General features: G+C 42.7%; 1 protein-coding gene across 2 annotated transcripts in view; it reads left to right on the top strand.

The window, feature by feature from the left end:
• Positions 1-1,220: 1,220 nt before the first annotated feature.
• si:dkey-34e4.1 (carboxyl-terminal PDZ ligand of neuronal nitric oxide synthase protein) overlaps positions 1,221-20,345 on the top strand; it is a 103,397-nt gene continuing 84,272 nt past the window's right edge. For both annotated transcript variants that reach the window (XM_052037071.1, XM_052037070.1), the window contains exons 1-2: positions 1,221-2,214; positions 2,707-2,778. In XM_052037071.1, coding sequence (XP_051893031.1) covers positions 2,110-2,214; positions 2,707-2,778 — 177 coding nt within the window. In that variant the 5' untranslated portion in view covers positions 1,221-2,109. The remainder of the gene's footprint in view (positions 2,215-2,706; positions 2,779-20,345) is intronic.

Below are 20,345 nucleotides of genomic sequence, written 5' to 3'. Positions count from 1 at the left end.
TTGGATTGGAAGCTCCACCAGGCCTCAAAAATGTCCACAGGCACCTGAAGGCCGAGGTCCAACCAATGACCTCATGAACTGATGGTGGGTGGAAAGAGTGCACAAGGTCTAGCAAGTGGTTGATAACCATGACATGTGGGGCTTCTTCAGAAATCTCAAGGGGCATTCATCCATGGCCCAACACCCAAAGACCCACCTCAGTGAGCCCCAATGGTGGCAGTAAATTTATCAACAGCAGGGGTAGTCTGAAGCTGCTGCAAGAAGCACTTCCAAAATCCCAGCTGCGACTCTGTCCTCGATGGGAGCACTCTGAACTACACTGGGCAGCAAATGATCCAGTCCAACCTCACCACCACCCCTGGTCAGCAAGAAGTCCAAGTAAACTCAAGAGACTGCAGATGCTGGAAATAAGGAGCAAATAAGGAGATACTGGAGGAACTCAGCAGGTCAGTCAGCATCTGTGGAGGGAAATGGACAGTCCACGTTTTGGGTTAAGTTTATGTTAACTTAGAGTTGTAACCTCAATGCACTCTGTTCTAACTCAACGTAACTGCACTGATTGGTATGCAAGACAAGTTTTTCACTGTACCTCGGTACAAGTGACAATAATAAACCAATACCAATAATGTACTGTGCTGCTGCTGCAAAGATCTATTTGTCGCGGCATTCATACCCTGGGTATGTATGCCTACGACAATAAACTTGAACTTGATCTAGACTGCAATCCAGATGAAGGGTCTCCACCTGAAACGTCGACTGTCCATTTCCCTCTACAGATGCTACCTCACCCGCTGAGTTCATTCAGCAGTTGGTTTTTGCTCAAGAAGTCCAAATATGCCAACTGGTGAAACAGCAAGGGTCCAAGAACAGACGGGATCCCTGCTGAAGCTCCCAACTCGGCAGAGAGCAACTTGAGACACAAATTCTCAACCTCATCTCCCAGACCCGGAAAGAGGAGGGTGTGGTAGGGACTAATGACAATCTTCGACAGGCAAATATTTCATCGTATTAATGAGTGCATTAAATATATTTTCAAGTGTTACGGTGCGGAATGAAGGCAAGGCGTCGCTGGACTTTGGATCTCCTGCACGTTCACGCCTGTAGAGTCCAAACACGGGAGCGTGTCCGCACTTCCTGCCGTCCCTTGTTTATTCCCGGGCGGGGACGGCCGGGTGTTTTATTTGTGTGTGTGTTGTTAATCATGTGATGCAACTTTGATCCAATGGAAAGGAGACGAGTGAGGTTCCTGGCTCATGAGACAAGCGTATTCAAACAGTGAATGGCATCCGCACAGTGTGTGCAGTCCGCGGCGTGAGCTGTGTGTGTTACAAGTAGTTGGGGGCTGAGCCCGAGGGTAAGGGGAGCGCAGAGGAGACCCTCCGGCTGTTTAAGGGAAGGTCACCCCTTGGATCCAAGCCCACTGCCCCTGATGTTGTGAGAGGCCGAGCCGGGAGGGGTGAGAGCCGGCAGGTGAGGCTGGTGTCGGGCTGCAGCAACTCCTGGCTGGGTCCGCCCGGCCGCTGACGGCTGCCGGCGTCCCGAGGACCGTGCTTGTGTCCTGGGATCCGTCCCGCACTCCGGATACTTCTCTGCCTTTTAACTCTGCCGTGGCAATCTGTCACCTTGTGCTCGAATCTCTCTCTGATCCGTTCTCCGGGAACCCGCGCTCTTAGTTCTGTGCTCGGGGACAACCCGTTCTCTCTCCCTCCCTTCGCCCTCTCCGTTCCCTCTTCCCCCTTCTCTCTCTTCCCCCTCTCTCTTTCTTTTCTCTCTCTCCTCCCCCTTCTCCCCACCTCTCTCTCCTCCCCTCTCCCTCCTCACGCTCATTTCCCCTTCTCTCCATTCTCCCACTTTCTTCCCCTCTCTCCTTCCCCATCCCCACATTCTCTCTCTCTCCCTCTTCCCCTCTCTACCCCTCCGTCCTCACTCTTTCTTCCTCCCCTCCCCTGCCGTCTCTCTGATCCCGGCCCGGACCCCCCCCCCCCCCTCACCCTCACCCTCACCCTCACCCTCACCCTGTGCCGTGACACCCCTGCCGGCTCCGGGTGTTATGCACCTGCTGGCGCCGGCGCTGCCGACGGTGTGTGACGGCGGGCTGGGCCCTTGAACATGCCGGTGAGGAGCGGCTACAACTTGGTGGACGATGTTGGTGACCCCAGGACCCCACTGCACAACGAGGAGGCTTTCCAACACGGCATCCACTTCCAGGCCAAGGTACCGACCTCCCACAAGCATTGTCACATTTCCCCTGTTGGTGTAAGCACCGCGTTCAGTCCAGGGTGCAGAAGGCGCGAAGAATTGTGTAGACCTGTTCCTGGCTCACCGCAGCCCAGAAGCAAAAGTGTTTCGCGTGAGTGCCTTCCCCTCCCGCCAAAAGAACAACTGGGAGATTTTCAAGTGAAACGTGAAGATTTAATCACTTAAACGTGCGGTAGAGAGGGTTTTATGTCATGGATTAAGTTGCCTGGAAGGTGCATCCAGTGCTTTGAATTCCGAGCACGTCCTGAACTTTTACCACGCCTTGGTAAAGAGCAGGGCTTTGAACGGGAGGCTTTCACTGCGGCTTCAAATTGCAGTTTGAAATTAACAAAAGCGACGGCGGCGGTTTGCAGGCCGGCCTTGTAACCAGCTGTATTCTCCCTCCTGAAGCCGGGAGATCACTGCCAGCTGCCACACTAACACAATGAACCCTTTCTGTTTCCCAAGTACGTCGGGAGCCTAGATGTGCCGAGGCCAAACAGCCGCGTGGAGATCGTGGCAGCTATGCGGAGGATACGGGTGAGTGTCAGGAACCTTTTCCCGCATTGCTGAATGTGTGACAGTGTGTGTGGGGGAGAGCAGGCAGCAGGGGCCAGACAGTTGGTTCCTTTGTACAGGACGGACGAGCCTACAGGTGTGGTGTCACTTAGAGATGGAGCATCTCTGTGGGCACCTGTTGGGAACGTGGGTCGTTCACTGTCCATTCTTTGGCGCACTTGGGCAATTTTGAATAGTGTACATCAACTTAAATATGAGTGTATTAAAATGCAAAGGCTTAAGAAACAGGAATGAAAGACTGCCATTTCATGTTCCCTTTCAGGAAGCTTCAGAGTTTAGGAAGTGTGGTTACTGTTGTAAAGTCGGGAAAAGTAGTCAATTTGTACACAGCAAGCTCCCACTAACAGTGTGTTAATGGTATGATGATCTGCTTTTGTGATGTTGAGTGAGGTATAAATGTCGGCCAAGGTGCTGGGAATTCTTCAAGTATAAAATTAAAGCAGAAAATGTTGGAGATACCCAACAGGCCAGGCAGCATTTGTGGATCATCGACCTGAACTCCATTTCTCTCTCCGCAGATACTGCCCGATCTGCTGAGTGTACCCAGCATTTTCTGTCTTTATTTTGTACTCCCTACTATCTGCAGTGTTTTGTGTTTGGTCTGGGGATATCTCTGCTGCTCTAGTTTGACATAATGTCGTGATGATTTACATCCGCCTGAGCAAACATGTATGCTGCTGACAGGGCAGTACTGCGTTGGAGTGTTGGCCTGGATTTTTCTTTTGTTGAGGACACTAAATAACACAACTTGTTGCTCCCATGTTCAATAGGTACATGGATGTTAGAGAAAATATTGCTTTAACTAGGACTTTTAATGATGACTGGACTTCTACTTAAGTTTAAGTAATTAAAAATATTTTCATCATCTTCCTTGGTAGATAAATCTAGTTATGAAACCTAAAATAATATTGAGTTCCCTTGTGAGTTGACACTGGGAGTATGAGTGTATGGACACACACTTGTTCTCAACACTTAAGCATATTGAATTGAAGTGTTCCTTGCAGAATATCACTAGATGGGCATCCATTTCCCAGAATCAGATTTGTTTATTGCAAGTAGAAGCAACCAAGCAAGTGCTTGTTAATTGGCAGTGGGAATGTATGTACAAAGGGATTTGCCCATGGGCAGGCTATTTCCCTGTTGTAACAACCAGAGAAAGTGAGGTTTCATCTACAATCTGTACTAAAGGGCTGATCTCATCCGGGTAAAGGTGCTAAAACTGGTAAAATAACGTCAGCCAGGATCCACAATTCTAATCACATTTCTCCCCCACTTTGCAGGTTAGGTAACCTCCAGGAGCGGAGAAACCGAGTCAAGGATTTGGTTTGATGACCCTTCATGCATTGAAATGTTGATTCAGTTTCTCTCTCCATGGATGCTGCCTGATTTACTTTCTCTTCTCTTTCCTTCCCCCCCCTCCCCCCCTCCCCCCCCCCCCCCCACCAAATTTTCTGATTTTGTTTTGGATTTGTTCCTGTCGGCTTAGCTGCGATGCCTACAGCAGTTGGATAGCCTGCTGCGTTTCACAAGCTAACAAATAATAACCCTGTGTAAAAGAGAACAAAGATGATTGTACAAGATTCTGAGGGGGCTCAATGGGGTAGATGTTGAGGGATGTTGCCCCTTGTAGGGCATTCCAGAAATAGTGAGCATAGTCTCAAAAAAAGGTCATCTCTTTAAGATGGAGATGAGAAGTTTCTTCTCCTTTTGTTGTGAACCCTTGGATTTCTCCATCCCTCAGTGCTCTGGAGGATGAAAGGTTGAATATATTCAAGGCCAAGATGGACAATAGGGAAGTAAAAGGTTATGGAGCAATAGAGTCAAACAGCAAGAAATGGGTCTGATGGCCCACGACATACATGCTGACCATTTAGTACCTGTTTATTCTAATCCCATTTACCAGCATTTGGTCCACAGTTTTTCAAGACTTGGTGAATCAAGTGCTTGTCAAGCTGCCTCCACTACTCACTTGGGCAGTAGGTTCCAGATCCCAGCTATCCTCTGGTTGGGAAACATTCTTCTTCAGATCTCCTCTAAACATTTTCACTCTAACTTTCTGCTATCGGGGGAAGGTTTCCTACTATCTCCCCTGTCTGTGCCCCTCATAATTTTGTATACCTCTATCAGGTCTTCATTATGGGGAATGGGCAGGAAAGTGGAGTTGAGATCAAGATTGATTCAATTATGATCTTATTGAATGGCAGAGCAGGCTTGAGTGATCATGTGGAACTTTCCTGCTTCTATTTCTTATGTTCTGTTGGTATGGAATATTTCCCAAGGAATTTTAACAGCAGAAGATTGTCATAGAGTACTACAGCACAGAAACAGGACCTTCAGCCCATCTAGTCATACTGACCTGATTTTCTGCCTAGTCCCATCTACCTGCACCTGGACCATATTGCTCCAAACCTCCCATCCATTTCCATACTCGCACCATCCTCTGAGTGAAGAAGTTTCCCCTCAAGTTCCTCCTATATATTTCACCTTTCACCTTAAGCCTATGTCCTCTAGTTCTAGTCTCACCCAACCTGAGGGAAAAAGCCTGCATACATTCACTCCATCTATACCCCTCATAATTTTGTATACTTCTATAAGATCTCCCCTCATTCTCCTGTGCTCCAGGGAATAAAGTCCTAACTTATACAACCTTTCCCTATAATTTGGATCCTCAAGTCCTGGTAACATCCGTGTAAATTTTCTCTGCACTCTTTCGAGCTCAATGATATCTTTCCTATGGGTCGGTGACCAGAACTGCACACAATACTCCAAATTTAGCCTCAGCAATGTCTTGTACAACTTCAACATAACATCCCAACTCCTGTACTCAATGCCCTAATTTCAAAGGCCAAAGTGCCAAAAGCTCTCTCTATGACCCTACCTACCTGTGACGCCACTTTCAAGAAACTATGGATATGTATTGCCAAGTCCCTCAGTTCTACCCCACATCTCAGAGCCCTACCACTCATTGTGTAAGTCTTACACTGGTTTGTCCAACCAAAGTGCATCATCTCACACTTGTCTGCATTAAATTCCATCTGCTATTTTCCAGCCCATTTTTCAAGCTGGTCAAGATCACCCTGCAAGCTTTGATAGGCTTCCTCGCTGTCCGCTATGCCCCCAATCTTGGTGTCATCTGCAGATTTGCTGATCCAGTTTGCCACATTATCATCTAAATCTAAAGATAGGACAATTGACAATGTGTAGCCCCCATTTTCTAAAAAGAACTTGCTACTTTTCCGTTGTTGTGTTTTGTACAGTCACATCAATTTAGCTACGGGAGATTGTGAAATGTTACATAATATTTCTGCCACCAACAATCACTGTTGTGAAACCTATTTGTTGCTGCGCAACCGAGACTAAAAAGGGGAATATCTTATTGAACTGTAATTCTGCAAAAAGCCAGATAAGAAAATGCTGTTTATTGTATTGAGATAAATTGGCTATTGAAAGCAGTTCTTGTATTTCTACTGAACCCCAGACCTCCGAGTACTTTGCACCTAATGAAATAGTTCTGATGTATAATCATTATTGTAATGTGGAGTGCAGGGGAAACTTTGCACACGACAATCTCTTGCAAACCATAATGTGATAGTGACCAGATATTTGTATTTTCTAATGATATTGGTCGACAGATAAATTGTAGCTAGGAATAAATCCCCAGTTTTTCTTGGATATGGTATATTAATTGTCCACCTGAGAGTACACAGCAGTGTCTCACCTGAAAGCTATACCTTGGCCAATGTAGCACTCATTCAATACTGCACAGGAGGGCTAGCCTGAATGTTGTGCTCAAGTCTTAGGAATGGCTCTTGGGCCACCATGTCTATGCTGACCATTAAATACTTATCTATACTCAGCCCATTTACCAGCATTTGGTCCCTGGTCTTTCATGACTTGGTGATTCGAGAGATTGTCTGGATGTACAACCTTCTCAAAATGATGATGCCACCTTGAAATGTATTGGTTATCCAGATCTCCTCAGAACCCTTTTTTTGTCCTTTGAGCTGTATTCCCTTATAACCAATGATCTTGGCTCAATTTTAATGGTGCGGTTAACAAGTGAACAGTGCAATCATGCTGCTGCAGTGATTTTCTCACTAACCCTTGTGACCTGCCATCACCTAAATAACTGTTTAGGAAACAGAAAAAGAGCATATGACCATTTGACTGCTTCACATGATGGTTGTGTACGATACTTTTCTCCTTGGCTGCAAGCTGTTGCAAAGGGCAGCAAAAGCCAGAAGTGTAATAAGTCAAAGTAAGGTCGTCTAGAAAATATGGCATTGGCAGCATACGTTTTCAATATTTCTGTGGGAAAGGTCCAGGTTATATTTGCATTTTTGAGGGATGAACACTCTATGTTCAACTTCAACACTTGTACCACAGTTGGAAACTCGTAGCTTCACCATATTGCTGCTGAAATCCTAATGCACCTGATCACCTTTGGCATCAACATCTCCAACACTCCTGGCCTTTCTTTTCTTTCCATAACTACTTTTGTGCACCAAATAAAGTATCCCGACTGGCACTAAGTCCCTACTTTCATCATCTATGTCTTGCCAAAATCTGTGGGTCCCTGTTGCATCTTTACTTTCAACTTGCTTCCTGTACCATTCCTGCCTTTTTGTTCAGTGTTTTCCTCCAGGTGTAGGTCCACGGAAAAAGGTTCGGCCTTTGTTCCTCTGACACTGCTCACATTATTGTCCACACCCACTGCTCCTTTGTTACTGCAGCCATTTCAGTCATTACGCCTCTGCCTTTTGTAACTCTCTCCTCTGTTCCCAGTTTTGGCCTTTGTCCAATGAAGTACAGAGAGATGTCTTCTATTTGTGGATTGCCAGATGTAAGCTGCAGTTGTGGTTTGGTATTACACTACATTTCCATACAATTCCATCCTTCTTTGGAATCTTATTACAACACAAACCAGTTCTGGAACAACGACTGGTTGCAAAAGGATGCCTTATCTCTGTTATTCAGGATGCCTTAATTGCTGCATCTCCAATGTGGTGTTTGGTTGGACATGTATTGTCCTGAGGCTATAGGGCGATGCAATGTTCTGAATGTAAAATAACAGTTGTTTTACAGGTCAACATTTTAGCATTAAAAGATCTATAATTGCTTTTGCTACTTATCACTGCCATTCTCTGGTAGTGTTGTAATTTCACTCTGTTACAATGTTAGGATTTCAGTCAAGTTTAATACCAAATCAAATTGAACTGAATACACAGCATGATAATTATGGATTTAGCTGAGCTGAAATGTCTGGCGAGGCAGGACTCAGAGCTGTTTCAGGGCTAGGATGAAGTGGTTATAGACCTGTCATTTATGGTAAATGTGGTGAGGCTATGAATTAAGTCAACTATATAAGATTGCATATCCTTTTAAATACTATTATTGATAAGGCAAACAATGTGATGGCACTGATGAACAAAAGTGAATGTTTTAAATAATTTGTTTTGCATTATAATTCAAATTTTTTTCTTTGACCCCTTAAGTATTGTTGATAGTTCTTGCGCATTTTATTATATTAAATATGGTGCAAATTGTCCAACATAATCCAATAAACAATGATTGACAAACAAGGTAACTATGCCTTTGCTATTCTTGTTGAATTTGTGTTACAAAGGGCAATAGCAAGGTAATATTTTTCTGGTTTCTAAAATAGGATTAGAGATTTTTTCCCCCTGTTCGGTGCTGCTTTCTATATACCACTCCTCATCTGACACCAGGCATGGCGTAGGATTGGAATATTTTTATTGAACTGAGCAGCTTGTTTATCTTTCAGGGAGAAAAATTTATTGGAGTCAGATATTGGACTTCTAATCAATAAAATAAGCAACTCATTGAGGAAGGGCATCGATGGGAAATACTTAAACTTAGTACCTATTGCTGTTTGTTGAAAAGTGTTCATTAAATTCCAAATGACAGTTTACTTTTTTTGCAGAAAGCTTCTGCTTTAAACAGATCTACCTTTTAACTAAATCCTGTTTATTTTGCAAAATGATAGAACACCCAACATTTGCGTGCTTTGAGTAGATTAGTCACAATTTCAGAGCTAGTCTACCATGTTTCAGTTTACAATTAACATTATTTTCTAATTAAAAGGAAGCTTTATGTCCTCTTGATTGTTGCTCAATATTCCTGTCCAGAGTTTTTCAGCTTCCTGAGCCCGGAGCCGCCTCTGACCTTGAAAACAACAGTAGGATGTGGAATCTGATTACACCAAATGTTACATACAGTGCTGGTTTTCTGGTAGCTGTGATGTAGAGCTGGAAAATATTTGCTGCGTTGCTTAATTTTTAACATAGTATGTGATCATAAACATGGAACGCACTGACGGCAGAGATTGTGGGGGCAGATACATTAGGGACATTTAAGGGACTCTTAGACACATGAATGATAAAGAAATGGGGGGCTATGTGGGAGGGAAGGGTTAGATAGATCTTAGAGCAGGATAAAATGTCAGCACAACATTGTGGGCTGAAGGGCCTGTACTGTGCTATAATGTTCTATTTGTGTTTTCTTTATTTGTAACGAACCTAGAAAAGAAGCTCATGAAATTTTCCACAGTGCACTAGATTGTTCAAGGATTAGGCAATAAAGCTTTATGTCTTGTTTAATGGCTCAAAGTCTATGGTAGGATTGGAAATCAACTTTATTTTCCTCTTTTAGTTGAAGGTTGATTGCTTTTTGAAGTTATTTCTCTATAGACATTTTCCTAGCTGGTTCCTATCTTTATTCTTGTCAGTAATCATTGGCAGGCAATTCAATTGCATCAACCTATTCTCATCAAATACTCATTCATTAGTAACTCCAACAGATCATAAGATGGTGATCAAAAGTGTTAACTTTTTCTGATTTGCAACTCTTGGCCATTGAAGCCAGCTGCAACAACCCAAGATGGTCACATGAATGAGTTCACAGAACTCAACATGGGTTTTATGTGCTGTTTTATCAGCAGGAATTTGAAGTATTTCTTGTATGTTTGCAATATCTCATAAGTATGCATGTTTTTCTTCGAGCAGACTGGCTACTGTTGCCATTTTGCTGTGAAGTTTTGTGTTGATGACCTGTAATGAGGAATGGTAACTGCCTATTGTTGGGAAGTAGCTCTGTCCAAGAGTTGCCATGTAAATGCTTGCCTAGTGTGCTTTGCAGTTACAGGCAGAAGTTGTTTAATGAAGTAGTCATTTTACAGAGGTTGTCCTATTAGAATCATTCCTCCATTAGGAAATGGATACATTCTTGGAAAATTTTTTCATTAAGCAAACTTTTGTAAATTTAAAGCATTAAGCAAAATCCAGTGTGGGAATTTTGGTAACGTTCTTGTGCATTGAGAATGAAAAATGGCTTTGTAAATTGAAATACTTTGTAGCAAAAATACGTAACTTGAATGTTTGTAAATCGAGAAATGGCTGCATCTGTGTTGTGAAGGTCCTACTATTTCTCTACAGATATAATTACTATTTGAGTGAATGATGAACCTGCAGAGTCTATACAGCAGTGCAGTGATGTCCAATGTCATACAATTTGACTTAAGCACTGGGTAAAGAGCAATGAACAGCAGATAATGTGAACTACCATCCTTTGCATAAGAGAAGTGTAAGGAATTGATCTTTACCACTGGTCCATGTTTGATTTTTAAAAAAAAAATCGTTAATTTCCTTCTAGTGTTATGTATTGGTCTTCAGGTGCTGCAGGGTAATGGCAGGTATTGGCTTGATGCTGGAATAATTTCATTAGGCATGTTTTGTTAGCATCTGGGTTTAACTAATTCACTAGAGAATTGCTTGAAGTTTTCCACATTTTGCCTGTACTGGAAGCTTTGTTCATACAATGAAGTGGTTATGAAATGGGGCTGGTTTTCACTGCAGAAGGTATAAGGTAACATTTATGATCTGTATGGGTATAGAGTTGACAAATTTATTTTTCCTCGTACTCTTGCATGTAAGACACTTGATCCATTAATTCTCAATATGACAGCTCAGACCTTGTGCACTGAGTTCTTTGATGCTTTGAATTTTTGTGCAACTTCATAGATGGGAAATGTTTTTAAATTTTGTCTAGTGAGAAGGAAGCCACGTACATTTGATGCCCAGGTCATTGTTTACAGCAGACTGGATTAATGGATTAGTGCCTGTGAGATACGGGCAGAGAAATGTCATAAGAACACAGGGTTAAAACTATAACTCGGTCACTTTGCAGTCATTCTCAGAGCAGTGGCTGTTGATAGTGAAGTTCATTGGAGGTCCACTGAAGAAAAGATGTTTTGTGGGGCAAAGTATTCCTAGAAACATTTGAACTAGTGGGTAAGGCTGATTTTAAATGCCTGATGCAGTTCTTTGTTAAATGATCTCACCTGTCCACCAACTTCATGGAACAGATTGGCCAGGTTTCCTGCTATAGGAAATGGCAGAGCCCTGGGGAGAACAGAGATATCCAGGTACATAGTTCCTTGAAGTGGTGACACAGGTAGACATAGTGGTGAAGAAGGTGTATGGCATACTTGCCGCCTTCGGATGGGGCATTGAGTACAAGAGTTGGGATGTCATGTTGCACCTGTGTAGGACGTTGGTGAGACCGCACCTGGAATATTGTGTGCCGTTCTGATCACCATACTATTGGAAGGAAGTGATTAAGCCAGAGAGGGTGCAAAAAAGATTCAGAAGGATGTTGCCAGGACTGGAGGGTTTGAGTTATAAGGAGACTGGATAGGCTGAGAGAGTTTTCCCTGGAGTGGAGGAGGCTGGAGGTTGACCTTAGAGATATAGATAAGGTAGATGGTCAGTCTTTTTCCCCAAGGTAGCAGAACCTAAAACTAGAGGACATAGGTTTAAGGTGAGAGGGGAAAGGGGACCTGTGGGGCAAGTTTCCCACACAAGGGTGGTGGGTGTATGGAACGAGCTGTCAGAGGAAGTGGTAAAGGCAGATAGAATTACAATGTTTAAAAGATTTTTGGACACATTCATGGATAGAAGATGTTTAGGGAGATATGGGCCAAATGCAGGCAAGTGTTACAAGCTTAGGAAAGCACCTTGACTGGATGGACGGGTTGGGCTGAAGGGCCTGCTTCTGTGCTGTATGACTGAGTATGTGTTTACAGCAGGCATGTAGGATCCTAGCTTGGTTGTGGTTGAGAATCATAGAACCATAAAATGATACAGCATGGTAGGAGGCCATTTGGCTCAGTGCATCTGTGCTGGCTCTGAAAGGGCTGTCCAATCAGTTCCATTCCCCTTAAATCTTTTCCCTTTTCAAGAATTCAATTCCTTTTTTAAAAAAAAATGCTATTGAAACTGCTTCCACTGCCATCTGAATATTAAATTAAGCAAAACTCACCTTATTTCTGGTTCTTTTCCAAATCCCCTCAGATCTGTGTCCTTCAGCTGTAAGCCTTTCTGCCAACTCAGTTGGCACTTGTCCAGTTTGCACAAGAATTGCCCATTCGACTTGGTATGATCTCCAGCAGAGGGAGGGGGAAAGAAGGGGAATGGGGGGGGGGGTGCGGAGTGAACGGTTCATTGACAAATAATGACCTTGGCTTCAAACCCTTTTTAAAAGAACTTCTTGCAGGCAGAGGTATTTTGAATGGAAGCCTTGGCAGCAAGAAGCATTAGTTCATTACTGAAGAAAACCCATTTCCTTTTTTTTTGAGCTAGGTCAGTTATTTAACAATATAGCTTTCAGTATTTACAGTAGGAAAACATGGCTATCACATCTCCTTGGTGTAGGGGGTTTGACAGCATGGATTAAGGCATGGAATTTGGATGTACATGGCCTTGTGCCAAGGTGTGACTGACATGCACACCCCAGTTGAGATATTAGTGCTGGGGAACAGCAAGTCCCTGTTGGACTATGTAGTCTTGGGACAATCATTGCTTCCAAGATTGACCAGACTGCAGCTGTGGGATTATTGGCATTTAACCCATTTCAGCCACATTGAAGAGTTAACAGAAGTGTTTAGCTTTCACCTGGAGGAATGATGCTTTCACCCAGATTGCTTGATGTTTATTATTAATTTATTCTGCTTCTTTGTTAATGGTGGAAGTGTAAACCTTTAGGACATCCAGAATTAATGACGCTGGAATCCTTGGCAGTGCAGTTTGTGTGTTTGCAAAAGTTGAATAGTTTAGGCATCTAATTATTTTGCATTCTGGAGCTGATTTATGATAAGCCTTCTGCCTTTACGTGTCACAGAATCATCTGCAATGCAGAAGGCCATTTGGCCCATCATGTCTGTGATTAGTCACAAAAGAGCTACCCAACTTCATCCCACCTTCCAGCATCAGGGCCACTGCCCTGTGGGTCACAACTCCTCGTGAATACATCCAAGTACTGTTTAAATGTGTTTCTGCATCAATCATCCTTTCAGGCGGTGAGTCTACAGTGTGGATGACTTTTTCTCATCTCCCCTCAAATTCTTGAAATCGATGTCCCCTGGTTTCTGATCCTAATGCTGAGGGAAATAGGTTCTTCCCATTTACTTTGTCTAGGCCCTTCATAAATATATATTTTTCAATTCCCTCAGCCTCCTCTGTTACAAAAAATACAACTTCCTCCAATCCAATCTTTCCTTGTAGATAGAATTTTCCAGTCCTAGCAACATCCTCATAAATCTCCTTCATACCGTCTCCAATTCTTTCCTGTAACTTGGTGACCAGAACTGTAGAGAGTACACAAGGTATAGAGGTACAGGAGCCTGAAGACCCACACTCAATGATTCAAGAACACCACCTTCCCCCTCCACCATCAGATTTCTGAACGGTCCATGAACACTACCTCATTATTCCTTTTGTTTTTGCACTATTTATGTATTTTGTAATAAATTTTGTCTTTGCGCTGTACTGCTGCCGCAAAACAAATTTCACGACATACATGTCAGTGATAATAAATCTGATTCTGATAAACATTGTTGTATGTAGTTCAAGCACCTTCTTGCTGTTGCATTCTGTGCCTCACCTGATAAAGGAGAGCATTCTCCATACACTTAACTATTTTGTTTTTACATGTTTGGTCATTTTTTTAAAGATCTTTGGACCTAAGTTTCCACATGACTCAATATCTTCTTGACTATTGTATATAGTTGTTACGGTATAACCTTGTTATGGTTCTCCAAACTATGAAGTGGCAGTGAAGTCAGAGCAACAGGTTCCCTTCCCTAAGCAGCATTTTGGACCCATTTGGGTTCTTGCAACAATTGCATGGCAAAAATATTGCATGGCTAATATTTTTCAGCCACTGACCAGTAGGGAACAATGTTTCTTGTCATGGCTCGAGATTTTGGGGTGTTTTGTCAGCATGTATATCAAGAAACTAATATGGTTCATTTGGAAGACTATATCTTTAAGATGTTGAATTTCCTGTCAACAAATAAAATATTTCTGTTTTGTAACATTGTTGTTAACATTTCTTGGGTGTTAGCTTCCATTTCTATGTTCTGTTTGTTTAGATCATTGAGTCCATTTTATCCACAGGCCATCCCTTGGGATCATCCTGTTCACTGTGTTCTGAGGTGGACCCATGGACTCTGTCACAGGATGGGCAAGTGGTCCCTGTTGGTTGGGTAGTTTGGGAGGTAGTGCATTCCATTAGACTTCTACATGGGGCCTCTTCCTGCTTCTGGGCAAAGGACTCGAGGTGCTCAGCGCCATCCCAAATGCTCCTCCATTTCAGTGATGGTAGGCCAGGGATGCCATTAGTTGGTGGGGATGCTATACTTTTTGAAGGAGGTTTTGCAAACTTGCATCTGTCATTTCCTTTGTCCAGCTGCTGACCTCTTGTGCGATGGAGTGCCTATTTTGGGTGTCTGTGGCTGGATACGCAAATAATGCAGCCTGTCTATTGGGGCGGAATGAGTATAATTGGAACCTTCATGCTGCAGATGTTGGCTTGGGAGAGGATGCTGATGTTGGTTTGCTTATTCTGCCAGTGAATTTGGAGGATTTTACAGAGGTGGTGGTTTCTCTCCAGTATTAAAGTGTTTTTTGTTCTAATTGTGTTCTTTCTTGTATAATTTATGTTCAATTTATATTTTTCTTGTGAATGTTGTGTCTCTAATGCTATGAGCCTGTGATTTTGCTACAAGTAAGTTTTTTATTGCACCTGTGCACATGTGTACTTGTGCATGTGACAATAAACTCGATTTGACTTGAAGTGTTTGCTGTGGGTAGTTCATACAGGAGAAGTGGACAGAAGGGTAGAGATCAATGCTCCTTGAGAGATAGTGAACTGAATTTTCTGCCTTGATCTCTTCTACCTTCTGGGACAAGATACAGGAGCTTGAAAGCCAGGACTACTAGACTGAAGAGCGGCTTCTTCCTCACTGCTGTCAGACTTCTGAACCAATCACCTCTTTCACATCCCCTTCCTGGTGGTGCTGCCATGTTTTCGGACTCTTAACTGTACCTCCTCTCGCTTTTCTGTTATCGTCACTTTAGCATTCCTTTTTGCATTACTTCACACTGCACTCTCATCTTTGCACCTTTCTACTGTTTTGTGCTCATCACTGTATTTATTATTACCATGTGTACAGTTTACTCTGAGCTTCACGCAAGCAAGGAATTTCATTGAACCCTGATGTATATGACAATAAACTGATCTGATCTGAATCTTCAGACACTCAGTCAGCTGGTCAGTGCTGGTGCATTGAAGGCAATGGGAAATTGTGTTACTGATGTCTGCCTTCATTGAGAATTGGCTCCCAAGATATAGGAAGTGGTCAGTATTTTCCAGGGAGTCTTGTGGACTTTCTGTGGTCGGAGGATGATGCTATGAATGGAGGGCAGGTTTTTGGAGGATGTCTGTTTTGTAGAAATAGAAAATACTGGAAACACTCAGCAGGTCAGGCAGCATCTGTGGAGATGAAAACGTTTCAGGTTGAAAACCTTTTTTTGTTTTGCTGAAGTTTGGTTTTACTCGTATGACACAGTGAATGGGTTGATAATGACTTGGAGCTTGACCTCTGAACGTGCACTATTGCAAGTGTTGTCTGAACACTGCAGTTCAATGACTGAGATTGGTAGCAAAGTCCAATTATTAAATGTTCAAAGAAAACCCATTTAGAAGACTTCTGCTGAATCCTGATTAGATGCATGTAGGAATTAACACAACATGACAGGATGTCAGAAAAACAGACATTGAAGTGATAAGCTGAAGGGTGAATCCGTTAGGGACATTGCAGCCAACAACATTCCTTTTCTTAAATATACTCCTCATACTGTGCACCTCTTCTTCCTGAAATACTTGAGTTTTCAGATGTCCTAGAAGTTTACCTGTGTAAGTTCCAGGATTAAAATGAAAACCAAATAGAAAATGGAGTGTAATGAGTCTGCCTCATCGCTGTCTGATTATCTTGGTGGTGAAAGAGCAATTGTTGAACTCTAATCTTTTCGGAATACCTTACTGCTTGCAGCGTTTAAGTAGTGTAATTACTTTCTGTTTTAGAAAATTGAGAAGATACAAGATTCACTTTGTAATGGAAAGTGTAAAAGGTATGGATTGAGCAAGTTACCATTGCTGTAACTCCAGCAGAATGTTTAATATCACTTAAAGGATCTTTGAAGAGCTGCTAGACTTCCAATTAGAAAGCATTATCAGGGAAAGGTCTGTTCCAGGGTCCTGGTGTCACCTGATGTAATCCATTTCAAAGGGAAGGAAACAAGGGTTTTGAATTCCTGTAAATGAAAAAGAGCTGGTGGGTCAGGGATGTTCTTAGGGGAGCCGGGGAGAGTGGTTGGAGATGATGGCTTTACAGGCTTTTGAGGGCAGAATGACTCTGATGCATAGCTGGACCGCTGTTGGTTGTGGTGGCAGGTTGGGTTGTGGTAGTGGCTGTAGTGTGGTTTGTGGTGGGAGGAAGGTGTAGGGTGTGTTGTGGTAGTGGGTGACAGATGTGGGGTGTATTGTGGGTGTGGAGTGTGTTTTGGTCTGGTTGGCAGGGGCAGGGTGTGGTAGTGGGTGGCAGTTGTAGGGTTGGGGATGAAAGTCCCTTTTTGTCAGACTCTGGGACATGACTTTCAAGTTTAATCCATTGAACCTTAGACATTTGTTTACAAGCAGGAGAATGCATGTGACCTCCAGCAGGCAGTACTCCTGGTTGAAGGGCTGACCTGTATCATCCATACGTCTGTGTGGATGAAGAAGCTTGAGGGCAAAAGTTTCAGCCATGGCCTTGAATCCTGCTGACGGGTGCAGGTCTAGAATAAATACTATTCAAGGTTCATCTTCATTTAAGGCTCTAAGTGGCACTCACTTGCAGGAATCTATGTATTGCTCCAAAACACTAAAAAGCCTAATAAGGAGTGGTCCATGTAGTAGATAATTGTGGAGTATGTCCATTTTAAGTGTAGTTACTTGGCACCCTGGTCAACCTTAGCTCTATGGTAACATTCTCACCTTAAAGTCAGAAGGTCAAGGGTCCCAACCCCACCCCAGCAATGTACTTGCAATAACAGGAGTGCTGCATAATTAACCCAACCTTGTCTGCTTGTTCTGTTAGCTGTTTTTAAAAAAAACCCAAAAGGAGCAGCAAGTTTCTCTCAGATTCTTTATCTCATTCCTACTTTAGGGAGCTTCCTGTGCATATAATAGACAATGCATTGCTTGCATTACAACTATGGCTACACCCCAAATGTATCTGGTTGTGGATTGGTTTAAGATGTGATGAGTAAGGTGAACACATTTTATACACAAGTTCTTTCTCTCACCTACTCCTGGCTCTAGTGATTCTCCTGTAGCCTCCATCCTGAGGCAGAGTACTACAATGCAGGCAGTTTTTGCTGGTTAACACAGAAACTTGTGAAGAACTGAAATGAGAAATAATAACTAAAATATGAAATTGGGGGCTAAATTGAATATCAGCTTGGGCACTATCCTTGCACCCCTACAACCTATGGAATAGGATTTCTTTAACATATTGGAACGCAAGACCTTGCCTCTTGAATTCCCCAAATAAACATCCTTGGTTAAAACAGAAGTAATTGTTTTCAAGATCATTTGGGATTGGGGTTTATATAATTATTGATTTAGCCATTCTGTCTCTTACACACACAGAGACAGACAGACACACACCCTCTTGTGTCCAACACTTGGGTTACCTCTGTCAATAGAATTAGAAATTGTGTTTGTTTCTCAGTTTTATTGTATTTGTTGACTTGATAAAATATTTACAGTGCCACTTTTTCCTAGATGCACAGGCACAGTTTCACAAAAGCTAAGGTCATCTAATCAGGAAAGGTTTCAAGCTACCAGTTTGGTGTAATCTGAAAGGGACAAGGACTTTGGCATTGTTTCTTGATACATTTACGCCCAACTCAAGTAACCTGGTATAGTTACCACTTTACAAGATGCTCAGTTGCAGTAGCATCTATTTATGATGCTCAAAAAACCTTGTCCCTAAGATTTATATATGTAACTGCAGGAATCTGAGTTATCACATTGCTAGCCTACTGCAGCTTGCCCATCTGTTAAGCAACCGTTTGAGATTTGGCTTTGGATTTTATGAAGAGAGAAATATAACGAGGTGCAATATTTATGTAGGATGTGCAAGGCTAATTATTTTTTTTAATATGTCAGTCAGTGTTCACCCTGCTTTGTCTGGTTTTTAACACTGTTTCATGGTTCTTTTATAATTTGATTCAGCATTATCTCTTTTACAATTGTTCTTGTAAATTGTAAAATATTTCCTTTTGATAGTAAAAGCATCAAAGATAGTCATCATAACCCAAACATATTACATGAAAATTGCATTTAGTTTAAAAATGATCTTTAATGGGATTAATCTCGGCCAATGTGCAGTTGGCAAAGAGCAAACTGTTTTATGAGAATGCTCATTCATAATGTTGCTTACTAAAATTTTTAAGCTTTCCCAATTGCATATTTCTGGAAGGTAAAACGAAATTGGGGAAGAATTTGGATTTTATGGCCTGCAGCAACTATTCCTATTTGATGGGCTGGATTGTCCGACACCGTTGACTGGAAGCCACTGTGGCAGCTGCTGGTATTTCCCTTCATTTGGGAAGTTGGCCGGACTGATGGAGATGCTCACTGAGCCAGCAACCTTTTTAACCATCCACTTGTCTGCCAGACCCCTGTTGGTTCTCTGCCCGTCTTGCTGCTGGCTAGTCTGCGAAGGAACAGGGTCTCTGATTTGGTCTGGCATCCAGTGACCGTCTCCAACATTCATTCACTTGGGAGACCTGTGAGTGGGCAGTGAGCCAAGAGCTGCTCACTCAATGCTCAGCAAGGAAACTAAACATCTGCCTCATCTCCCCTCCCCTCCTCCAAGTGCCCAACCTGTCTTTTATGGGTTGAAGACTGTCCAAATCAGGAACGACATTAAGGAGAGAAGGGAGGTGAAGGGAAGAACAAGAACCAATCTCCTTTTTCATCCAGACACCATCTTGTCCTCCGATGTTACTTTGCTAAATCCTTGCACAACACAGTTTGCTTCCCTCCTTAAGACCACTAACTCCTACCATTTTGTGTTGGGGCTTTGTAATCGTTCAACCTCGTTTATTTCTGTCACACTGGACATCAAGTAGCTAATTTGCATCTTGGATCCTTGGTTTGCCACTCAAATCCAGCAATTGATGGGAGTGCCAGTGCAAGTTATGTCGTAATATGTCAAGGCAGGATGGGGATTGCAGCAGTGTGGAACTGCAGTGGTTAGACTCGAGCCATTAATCATTACTGAACCAGCTGCTACTGCTGCTGGGAAAACAGCTCTTGTTAATGAAATAATTTGGGAACATTATATTTTTGTTTTATTGTTACATTGAAATGAATGAAATGTTTGGATAGATGCCAAAGAACTGGCTTTTTCTTAGATTGGACTTTTCAATCAGTAACAGATGTCCTTTGCTTCAGCTCCATTATTCAAACCTTCAGATGCAACCCTATGATTGGTCGTATCTCCCTGATGCTGCTGGAAATTACAACTGTGCTTCACTTCATAAAGTGGCATTTATTTTAGACCAAGACGCAATTGTGTTCATTTCCAAAATCATAATCAAGTAATAAGGACAACACTTTGAATTTCAGTACAGTAAAACTCCAATATTCCATGGCACGCTTGGGACTTTGGTAGCAGCTGATTTTTTTTCCCCAGATTATTGGATGTTATTCCCATTCTAACTCCAACAGTTGTTATACTGTGATATAATTTTCCAGTAAACATGGCGAGTTTCAAGGGGACATGGGAAATAGATATGGATTAATGGAGTTTTCCTGTACATTGTTTTTAGCCGTTCAAGTGAGAGACAGAACCCACAGGTTTAGCAGATCAGAACACATCTTTGATTGCTCTCTGACTTGAAATGCCAGTTTTTTGTTTTTGGTGGAGGGGTGGGGATTGGGTGCAACTTTAACAGTGACATCATCAATGCATATGAGGGCTAGTTGCATGATCTGCCCTGCGTGAATGAGACCAACGTGGGGTAGAATTCACCTTTGGGAGAAGGTCCCAGACTCCATTAGGATGTTGACTGGATCAATGAGGGTTTGCCGATGGGATGCATTGCAGTGATTAG

Source organism: Pristis pectinata, chromosome 23, assembly GCF_009764475.1.
Source record: "Pristis pectinata isolate sPriPec2 chromosome 23, sPriPec2.1.pri, whole genome shotgun sequence".
NCBI lineage: Eukaryota > Metazoa > Chordata > Chondrichthyes > Rhinopristiformes > Pristidae > Pristis > Pristis pectinata.
Note: the sequence above shows the minus strand (reverse complement) of the source record. Positions and strands in the feature narration are given on the sequence as shown.